This window comes from Pteropus medius, unplaced genomic scaffold (assembly GCF_902729225.1).
Source record: "Pteropus medius unplaced genomic scaffold, Ma_sr-lr_union100, whole genome shotgun sequence".
Lineage (NCBI taxonomy): Eukaryota > Metazoa > Chordata > Mammalia > Chiroptera > Pteropodidae > Pteropus > Pteropus medius.
Window position 1 is genome coordinate 1608766 of NW_024340700.1, and position 10948 is coordinate 1619713.

The 10948-nt window shown below is 49.7% G+C and overlaps 1 protein-coding gene across 1 annotated transcript in view; it reads left to right on the forward strand.

Annotated features, from left to right (window-relative positions):
* IGF2R (insulin like growth factor 2 receptor) overlaps positions 1-10948 on the forward strand; it is a 108146-nt gene that overhangs the window by 59867 nt on the left and 37331 nt on the right. The window contains 7 exon segments of the mRNA XM_039881137.1: positions 1059-1160; positions 2429-2530; positions 4406-4601; positions 7332-7502; positions 8052-8198; positions 8281-8456; positions 10297-10384. Coding sequence (XP_039737071.1) covers positions 1059-1160; positions 2429-2530; positions 4406-4601; positions 7332-7502; positions 8052-8198; positions 8281-8456; positions 10297-10384 — 982 coding nt within the window.

Consider the following 10948-nt stretch of genomic DNA (forward strand, 5'->3'; position numbering starts at 1 on the left):
GTTTGGACAGAGTTTTTTAGTTTTTAGAGCAATTTTGTATGTCACTTTACCTCTCGGTACTTGTACGGGGCCTAGTGCTTACTGCAGGTCTAGGAAATAGGCACTCACGGTTTAAGCTCAGTTACTTTTCACAATCACTCTGGGAGGTGTTTTCATTTTGCTGTTGGAGATGCTAGGACTGAGGGTGGGGGCTTCAGGAGGATGGTGGTTGAGTAAGGTGTGGACTTGGGGTGAGGTGGCTGTCATCTCCGTCACCTGTGAGCCTGGGTAGGTGTCTTAGCTTCCCTGTGCCTCCGCGCTCTCCTCTGTATACAGATGGTGGGTCATCGTAGGCCCTGGTTCGTGGAGTCGTTGTGAGGTTCAGTTGAGAAATGCTAATAAAACTCTTAGTGTAGTGCCTAGTAGGTGATAAACTCTTAGACTGGAGCTGCCACTTCCCGTGACGAGGCGGTGCTGTCACGGAAGGTAGTGCATGCAGCACGTGCTTGGGGACTTCTCATTGCAACACACCCAGAGAGGTGCACGGATTATAAGTCACTAATGGCTGGATAGATTTTTCACAGATGGAGCACATCTGTGTGACCAGACCCCGCCCCGCCCACCCCAATCCAGACACAACACTAGCAGCACCCAGGAACCCCCTCTATGTTAAGTCCTCTCTGCTCACGTCCCAACCCCTGTCCTGACACCACAGGCCAGTTCGCCTGTTCCTGAGCTCGCCTGGATGACGTCGTCCCTGGCGGCTTGCATTCTGCACTTTTCGAATGTGTAGACTTGGACCCAGACTTAGGTTTGGGTCCCAGGCTCGCCGTTTGCTGCTGCCATGACCTCGGGTAGATATCTTAGTATCCGAGCATAAGAGAGAACACGTCTGTGACTGGGATGATGACGATGTTAAATCAGAACTAGATAATGCTCATCAAGCGCCTGGCCTGTTGACTGACATGTAATAACCTTTCAGGAGCTTTTGGCTGTTTTGTGTATCGGGCTGGAATTCTTTGGGTTAGATCGAGTTCCGTTTTCTTCGCTTGACCGTTATCCTGAATTTGATTTTTCAGAATACTCATCCCATATTCTCCCTCATTTGGGAGTGCGTGGTCACTTTCCTGTGGAATACGGAGGCTGCCTGTCCGGTCCTAATAACGACAGACACAGACGAGGTGCGTGTGCCTCACTGAGCTGGCCCTGGACGTCCCCAGCGGCGTCCCGGCTGTGCACTCACCCTTGTGTTCCAGATCTGTCACTGGCGTCACTGTTTCCTCCGCGCTGACTGCAGGCGTCTGGAAGTCATCCTGCGTTCCTCTCCCAGCCCGGCTCCGCGGTCCTGGGATGAGAACCAGGACCTTCAGTTTTATTCCCCGAATCCTACAACGGCCTTTTTTTTTTTGTTCGGCCCATTGTCCCTTCGATGTGGCAGTGGCACCCCCGTGGGCTCTGGGGTTCTCTGTCACTGCAGAGATCTGAATTATTAATCTTTTACTCCAACATAAAAGATATTTCAATGCCCTGTCAACTCTGGGATACAGCCATCTGTTCCGTGTGTCATCTGTAGGATACAGCCATCTGTTCCAACGTGACACTGCAGGTTTCCATTCCAGCCCATCCCCTGCCATCGCTTCTGCCTCGGCCATGTGCCCGCTGCGGTCCGGGCCGTCCGCCCTTTGGCCTTGGCTCTTGCTGTAGCCCCGGCGAGCCCTCTGCCGTGAGAGCAGCAGCAGCTGCTCTGTGCTGTGTTCTCTGACCTCCCAAGGTTTTCATAGCACTGGGAGTTTTTCATTATAATGGGAGGTATTTCGCCCGCCCCTTTCTCGGTCTCTGCTAGGTGGCAAACCCTTTGACAGCAGAGCCCACGTTCACCCGAACGGATGTCCCCAGCACAGGGTCCCGGGCTCATGGGTTGTGCGGAGGGCGGATATGGTAGGATGCTGCATCTCGTCCCCCACCAGTGCTTTCTGGGGCTATGTCCGCTGCCCCTTCCCCTGGACATGGATTGAGAGAGGGATGGTTTGCGACACCTCCTGGAAGAGGACGAGGGACAGTGAGATACCTCGTTATCCTTCCCGTTATTGCCTTTAACTGCATACCTGAGACGGGACGTTACTTAAATCAACTTTCTTAGGCTGATGTAAAAAAATCATTGTGGGTCTCTTACGGTTTCTAACTGCTTCCTCAGAGGTTAGCAGTGGTCTCACTCAGGTAAACATAGCAGCCTTAAGAGCTGCCGGGCGAGCTTATTCTCTGAGCTCGGGGTCGCGCTTGGGCAGGCCTCAGGGGCCCGCTCTGATGGGCCGGCGAGTCCGCCCAGGGGTTAAAGTCAGCAGAGAAGGACATGGTTTATGACGACACACGTGCTGGTTTGGGAGGCATCTGTGTTTGCCGCGCCCTTGAGGACTAGGCTTGAATGTGTCCTCCCCACTTTTTCCCGCAGGCCTGCTCTATAAGGGACCCGAACAGTGGGTTTGTGTTTGATCTCAACCCACTAAACAGTTCCCAAGGCTACCAGGTCTTCAGCATCGGGAAGACGTTTGTGGTAAGAGTTACACGATGAATTGACTTTGCTTTGAAATGAGAACACAGGGCGTTAAAGTCACCTGCAGCTGGCTACGGGGGAGGCAGTTGTCCTCAGGAGTATCCCCCAGCCGTGGGATGGCACCTCCTACCCAGGAGGAGACGAGAGAGTCCTGATTTAAGGGGGAAATGAGGTGAAGCCATCAGCCCATCCTGGTGCAGGGCGGACACAGGGGGGCCGTTCTTTAGAAAGTGAGTTACCCCTGTCTGCTGCTGTGTGTCAGGGGCGGGGGTTTTTGGGCTAGCCACATGGACACCACCGGGGCTTGTTAGGGGTACAGATTTTCATGGGGCGGGGCCAGCCGCTTGCTCTAAGGGGCCCTCCAGATGGTGTTGATGCCCACTGGACTTTGAGAGCCATTAGCCAAGAGGAAATGGTGATTGTGTGATCTGTGAAAGGGCAGTGAGCAGGGTGGCTGTGTTCTAGAGCCTTTGACAGCTGCCTTCCCAGGCAGCCAGCTCTTAAAAACTAAGCACTGCTAGAAATGGAGAAAGCTCTGCAAAACCTTTAGTTTGGTTTGTTTAAATTCTTGTAGCAAAATCCACATTGGAAGAAGAGAGTAGGCTTTGAAAACAGGAAGTTGGGATGAGAACATCTGATAAAATTTGATCCGGAGGGGATCTTTGTGGGTAAACCCCGCCCCCGGCACACACACACACACAGGAGCGCACAGCTTCTCCCGCAGCCAGGAGACTGCCCGGGTGGGTGTGTCCCTCAGCAGCACCTCAGGTGGTCGTCCCCACCCTCTCCTCTGACCCGCCGCTGCTGCAGCTGCAGAGTTTGGCTTGTACCAGGTGGTCCCCGAGAGGTTTGTAATAGGCGAGAGTGCGTAGCTGCCTACAAGACTGTGAGATGCAGACGAGAACCTCGTCGAACCCCACAGAGAACATTCCACAGAGAACATTCCAGGTGACATGAGCCCCTAGAGGACATGCTGGCAGAGATGACCCCTGACTGCTTGGCGTTGCACTAACTGGCCCTTTCTTAAGTGGGAGACTGTGGTCCTTAAGAAAAAACACTTTCTGTACCTAGTCATTAATTTTGTATGTGTTGTGCACGAACACACAGAAGTCTTTCTTTTCTGTCTTTGTACCAAAGAGCGTTTTTTTGTTTCATTTTTGCAACTACAACAAATTTAACGGAATTTGAACAAGATGATATTGACATCTTTAAGAAGTACAGGGGAATCATGTTATACTTACTTAATTTTTAATTTTCCAATTAGAGTTGACATTCAGAATTATTTTAGATTAGTTTCGGGTGTTAGACATCGTGGGTGGACGTTCATGTAATTTATGAAGTGCTCCCCGGGTTGGCCCAGGACCCACCTGGCACCATACGTAGTTATTACAACGTCATTGACTTGGCCCCTGTGCTGAGCTTCACATCCCGTGACTGTTTTGTAGCTATCGATTTGTACTTCTTAATCCCGTCACCTTCTTCACCCCAGCCCCTCAACCTCTCCCATATTTTGTTCTTTATGATTACTTTTAATTAACGTGATTTCAACTACGTATTCTTTCTGTGATACAAAATGCTTTAAGTGTGGTTTACGGGTGTCCTCCGTCATCTGATGCCCTGCTGCCTGCAGTGCGTCTTTACTCATCCAGAGGTACAGGGCCTGTGAGCAGACATAGACTGAGCCTCAGAGGCCATTGATGGGCGTTTCCGTTCGGTTTTTGCTTTTCGTACTTTAGGGGATTAACCGCCAGACCTGGGAAGGCGGTAACTTGTCAGTGACAGCTGTCCGGCTTGGCGGGCTCTGAGCTGCGGGGGCTCTTGTCTCTCGTGTGGGGAGCAATGTAGCCTGAGTGTTTGGTTCTCGCCATTGCCCAGTTTAACGTGTGCGGCACGATGCCCATCTGCGGGACTCTGAACGGAAAGCCAGCTTCCGGCTGCGAGGGTGAAACCGAGACAGACGATCTAAAGACTCTGAAGCCAGAAAGGCTGGTTGGACTCGAGAAAACCCTCCAGCTGTCCACCGAGGGCTTTATAACCCTGACCTACGAAGGGCTCCACTCCACCACCAAAGGTGAGCTCAGAACCAGGTTGTTTTTGTCCTGACAGGTGTCCTGGCGGCTCTGTGACCATAACCGTTCGGAGCATGTACTGTAAGTGCCCTGCGGTCCTCTCAGAGCTGGCCCCCTCTGGCACATGTGCCCCACGCTGATGCCCCCTCTGTGCTCCCTGGGTCCCTCAGGCGTGACCCCGTACCCAGAGAGTGTGCATGGCCACTGCTCGCTTGTCCCTCCTCCCAGGCGTCCTTCAGCCAGGCACCTCCAGTTCCTCTGGTGCCATGTGCTGTGTTTTCACTTTTCCTTTTGTCCTGTTTCTTCAGGTAGTGAGGAGATAAGGGTGACAATAATCAAAGTTGTTTTGTTTTTTCCTAAATTTCTTTATTTCCTCCTCTTCCTCCGTTCAGCCTTCATCGTGCCTTTAAATACAGTTTTGCTGTGTTAGATTTGTTAGCATCGTTACTCATTTCCGCAGCCGTGTTGTACGGCAGAAACCTGGTATTGTAAAGTGCAAGGTCAAGTCGGAGACCTTTGGGGGGACGGGGTGGTGGTAGCGTCACAGCTACGGCGTGTCGCGTGCTTCCTGTGTTGGAGTGCTGTGGGCCTGCTAGCCGGCCGCTTCTCACCCAGCCCCGTGCCTCTCACCCACACTGGTGCTCACGCCCCATGCTTAACAGGTGTCAAAGGCCCTGGAAGGCCCTGCCCTGTGCCCTGGACAGAGCCAGCAGCCCATTGGTGGGCAGAGCCAGGTCTCTTGATTCTGATCTCAGCTCTGCCAGTTAGTGCATTTCTGTTTCGCGGGTGAGGGCACTGAGGCCCATGAGGTGCAGTGACTTGCCCAGGGCCACACAGCCAGTGAGAGCAGGGCTGAGATTCAAATCCACCTCTGTCTGGCTTGCGACCTGTGCTCTGCTCCCCCACTGTACACCATGGTGGACTCTGGTGGGGAAGTCGTGTGGCGTGGTGGCTCCAAGTCTGAACGCCGTCTTAGCTGACGTCAGTAGTAGTGAGCATCTGGGCGATGGCTCTGCTTTCCTGAATTTGTGACTGTCTGCCGTCACCAGTTCATTTTGTGCTTGTGCATCACACCTTGGGCTAGTAGATGCTGAAAACTCAGCACACCAGGAAGAGAACTGTTAGGACAGCAAAAGAATAATTTCAGGATTTAAGATTTGGGAATCATCTTAACTTCAAGGACAGAAGGCATGGGTCTGGGGGCTGCTGGGAGCTCTTCGAAGGACCGTCCTTTAGAAAAGGAATTAGGCTTGTTTTGTGTCACTTGTTGGGGAGGATTTGGACCAAAGATGGAAGTTAGAGGGAGAAATTTTAGTTTGTTAAAGGAGAACTTCTTGGAGCTGGGCAGTGATGGTCCTTTGCGTTACAGGTGGAACATGCTTTTGGCTCTTGGTCACAGAGTGGCCCGCTTGGTCACCTCAGTGCCCAGAAACGACGTGCTTCACTCTTCTTTTAAAATTCTTTCGCTCTCCAGTTTCAGAGCACTGCTTTAAAATGAGGTAGGTTAGGCACTTATGTATGATTTCCTTCCGCCCTAATTTGGAAAATAATCTGTCTCTTCCAGGGTTAGGATCGTGGTCATGCGGCTACACCTGCTAACGCTGATCCACTGCTGGGTTTGAATCCAGGCTCCTGCACTCCTGGGGGCTCGGCTCATCTTGCTGTGTGGCCTTAGGCTTGTTCCTTAACCTCTCTGGGTTTCTGTGTCCTCCCGGGTTCAGTGGGCATGGTAACATTACCGGCTGCCTCTGTGGAGTGTCATGGGAGTTAACATGTTGGTGACTGGGCGTCCTCAGTGCAGCCTCCAGCGCTCACACCACCGTGGTCCCCTGGCTGCAGGAGCCGTCTTGTTGGTCTCCATGCTCTTGTCCTCGCCCTGCCCCACTCCCTTGCTCCCCCCATCCCATGTAGTCTGTGTTCAGCAGAGCAGTCAGAGTGGCATTGTCAGTGTTAGATCACGTCACTCCCAGCTCAGAACCTTTGGGGTGCCTCATGCACCCAAAGTGGAAGGCAAAATAGCGCCCTCACAGGGGCCATGGGACACCTGTGGCTTCTCTCCGCAGGTGTCACCTCGCTTAGTCTGCTGACCTCCTGGTTTTGAAACCATCGAGGCGCATTCTCGCCCGCCCTCCCCTCTTGCCTCGATCCTTGCTCTTCCCTCAAGATGGCCGCGTGGTTCGTTTCTTCACCTTCCAGTATCGGCTCAGTTGCCACCTTCTCAGATGCCACCTTGTCACACTCTGTCCCCACCACCTTTGGGTTTCTCATGCCCATTGCTGCTACTTTTTCCATCATGACACTTCTCACCCCCTGGTCTGTCACAGACCGCGTTTCGTTGCTGACCCTCAGGGCCGCTGGACTGGAGCGTGAGCTCCTGGGGAGGCCAGGGTTTTCTTTCTTTCACTCCTCCTGCGTGTGGTAGGAACTTGGTAAATGTTTTGATTAAATGAGTAAAGGACAGTTACGTTGTTTCTAACGTTCAGATGGATAAACAGAAGTTGCACTCGTGCGTTTTCTGGGATGTGAGGATGCCAAGAAGTTGGGTGCACAGTGTAAACCCAGCTTTCTGTAGGTCACTGTTGCAATGCATGTGGTTCAGATCGGGCCCCTTGACACAGACCTGGTGCTGTGACAGCACCGTTCGGAGGGTGGCCTCGTTCACTGGTGGCGGTGTCCTGGGCCTGCACCGTGACTGCCGCTGCTTCTTACAGTCAGGCCTTCTTCTTCCCCAGGGGCCAGAGATGCTTTTATCATTCGATTTGTTTGCAATGACGACCTTTACCCAGGAACCGCCAAGTTCCTGCATCAAGACATTGATTCTGGCTTGGGGATCCGAAACACTTTCTTTGAAATTGAAACTGCGTTGGCCTGTGTACCTTCTCCAGTGGATTGCCAAGTCACAGGTAAGGCCAGGAGGATCAGGCGCTGAGGGGCCAGTCAGAAGGGGGTGTGTGTGTGTGTGTGGGGGGGTGCTTTATTACAGGCAGCGTGCCATTTGTGTTACACATTTTCTTTGATGCCCAGAGTTGTAATATTTCTCCTCAGAATCTGAGCATACAATTAATGGTTTTAAACTATGTCCTGGGATCAGAAGCTCCTTAAGAACAGAGAAGAAAACTTGGGGAAAAAAATTCAATCTATCATCAGAGCTTCTTATTTGGGGAAGAATAAAAGGTAAAGCTGTGTAGGGGGTGCCCTGGGTGCTGTACAGTGTCCCCAGGACCCCTCATTGTCTGCATGTCGGCCCGCACCTGCTCATCAGTGGCACGTCATTGCGAACGGCAGTTTCGAGGGTCAGAGCGGGAGTAAGTTTCAGTGAAGCCCCTTGGCCTCCTGTGCGTCTCATTTCTTAGTATGAACATCACATTGGTGCATCACCGGTCTTCAGCCGGCGTTGACAGGTGGTGCTCCAGAGCTAATGAGACACATCTGGCACGTCTGCTGTGTTTCAGACCCCGCTGGGAACGAGTACGACCTGAGTGGCTTAAGCAAGGTCAGGAAGCCTTGGACTGCCGTGGACACCTCGGCCGATGGGCAAAGGAGAACTTTCTATCTGAGCGTGTGCAGTCCCCTCCCTTACTATATTCCCGGGTGCCACGGTGAGTTGAGAGCGTTTGACTCAAGTTCCATCTGCCTTCTCGCCCATCCCCCCCACCCTAAACAACTACCCCGCTCTTCCAGGCAGCGCAGTGGGGTCTTGCCTGGTGTCCGAAGATAACAGCCAGAACCTGGGCGTGGTGCAGATTAGTCCTCAAGCTGCAGCAAATGGGTCCTTGAGCATCGTCTATGTCAACGGTGGCAAGTGTGGGAACCAGCGCTACTCCACCAGGATCACCCTCGAGTGTGCTCACACAGCGGTGCGTGCGCAGCGAGCAAGGCGTGCCCCGTGTCGTTTCCCACGTCTCCAATGCCGGAGTCTTCTGTCTGACTTCAAGTGTCCCTGTGTTTTTGTGGGTTTTAGGCTATCAGTAGGGTTTGTCTGGAATGTATTATTTTCCCCCAGGTCTTATATGGTTAAGAAGTGCTGTATATTTTACTCATGGAGGTTAAAAGTTGGATATTAATTGCGGCTGTCAGTTGACTGATTTTAAGAAATTTTATTTTATTATTAGTTTCAAGTGTGCAGTACACTGGTTAGACATTTACATAGTTTATGAAACGATCCCCCCGATTGCTCTGTCCTCCCTCTGGCCCCCCACCCGGCCATCACATCACTGCTGACTGCGTTCCCCGCGCCGTGCTCCCCACCCCCTGACCATCTCTCGACTACTGATTTGTGCTTCTTTAACCCTTCACCCCTTTCTCCCAGCCTCCCAGCCCCCCATCACCACATTGTCCTCTGTGTTTGTGACTCTGTTTCTGATGAGTTTGTTCTTTTTGTTCCTTAGATTCCACATATAAGTGAAATCATATGGTATTTATCTTTCTCTGACTTATTTCACTCAGCATAATGACCTCTAGGTCCATCTATGTCGTTGCAAATGGGAGGATTTCATTTTTTTAATGGCTGAGTAATATTCCATTGCGTGTATGAATCGTAACTTCTTTATCCAATCGTCTGTTGATGGGCATTTAGGTTGCTTCCATATCTTGGTTATTGTAAACAGTGCTGCCGTGAACATAGGGGTGCATAGATCTTTATGAATTATTGTTTTGGTTTTCTTTGGATAAATACCCAGAAGTGCAATTTCTAGATCAAAAGGTAGATCCATTTTTAATTTTTTGAGAAACCTCCAGACCGTTTTCCATAATGGCTGTACCAATTTGCAATCCCACCAACAGTGTATGAGGTTTCCCTTTTCCCCGCATCCTCGCCAACACTTGTTCTTTGGTTTATTGATGACAGCCGTTCTGAAAGGTGTGAGGTGATATCTCACTGTGGTTTTAATTTGCATGTCTCTGATGATTAGTGACCTTGAGCATCTTTTCATATGTCTATTGGCCATCTGTATTTTTTTCTTTGGAGAAGTATCTGTTCAGGTCTTCTGCCCATTTTTTAATTGGATTTTTTTTTTAAATTTTTTATTGTTGAGTTTTATGAGTTCTTTATAGATTTTGGATATTAACCCCTTGTCAGATGTATCATAGGCAAATATCTTCTTTCATTCATCAGGTCGTCTTTTTGTTTTATTGATGATTTCTTTTGCTGTACAAAACTTTTTAGTGTGATGTAGTCCCATTTATTTTTTCTTGTTTCCCTTGCCTGAAGACATGTATTTGAAAGAAATTACTGTTAGTAATATCAGAGTTTACTGCCTATGTTTTCTTTTAGAAGTTTTATGGTTTCTGGTTTTACATTTAAGTTTTAATCTATTTCGAGTCTATTCTTGTATATGGTGTAAGAAGGTGGTCCAGTTTTTTTGTTTTTTTGTTTTTTTTGCATGTACCTGTTCAATTTTCCCAGCACCATTTATCGAAGAGTCTGTCTTTACCCCATTGTATGTTCTTGCCTCCTTTGTCAGTGAGCATATAGGCCTGGATTTATTTCTGGGCTCTCTATTCTGTTCCATTGATCAATGTTTCTATTTTTATGCCAGTACCATGCTGTTTTGATTATTGTAGCCTTGTAGTATAGCTTAATATCAGGTACTGTGATCTCTTCAACTTTGTCTTCTTTCTTGAGGTTGCCGTGGCTATTCGGGGTTGATTTCTTTTTAAATAAATGAAAACAAAGTCAGCTGTTGGTTTCTATTACAGGGGTCACCAATGTTTCAGCTTCTAGATGGCTGTGAGTACGTGTTTCTCTGGAGAACGGTGGAAGCCTGTCCCGTTGTCAGAGCAGAAGGTAAGGCCCAGGGCCCAGCTCCTGAATGGCTGTGAGTGTATGAAGTGGCAGGCATTCTGAATAGCACCTTAGATGTGAAACCCCATAATGATGGCCACATCGCATTGACCTGTGAAATGCTCTTTAATGAATAGGTTTTTTTACTATCTAGGGAATTACTTTTTTCAGTTATCATTGACGTACGATGTTATGTTTCAGATGTTAACGTAGGGATTAGATGCTCCTGCATTTACTCCACTACAGCCTGTGGCTTTACCAGCGACGTCTCCCACATGCCACCTGAACTGATGGAGTCATTGGCCTTCCACACGCAAACACTTTACCGTGGGGTTTTATTTTGTTAGATGAAGCAGATCTTTATCCTGTGACCTAGGCTTTTCTAGAATGCCATTTGCCAGGCATTCTATACACACACACACATATATATATATACACACACATATATATACACATATACGTATATGTACATAAACAGAGTGGGCTAATGTGGAAATGCCTAATGCCTATTTTAAGATAGTACTTGCTTGATTGAAAATTGTGCACCTTTTTGCCTGCAAGTGTGAC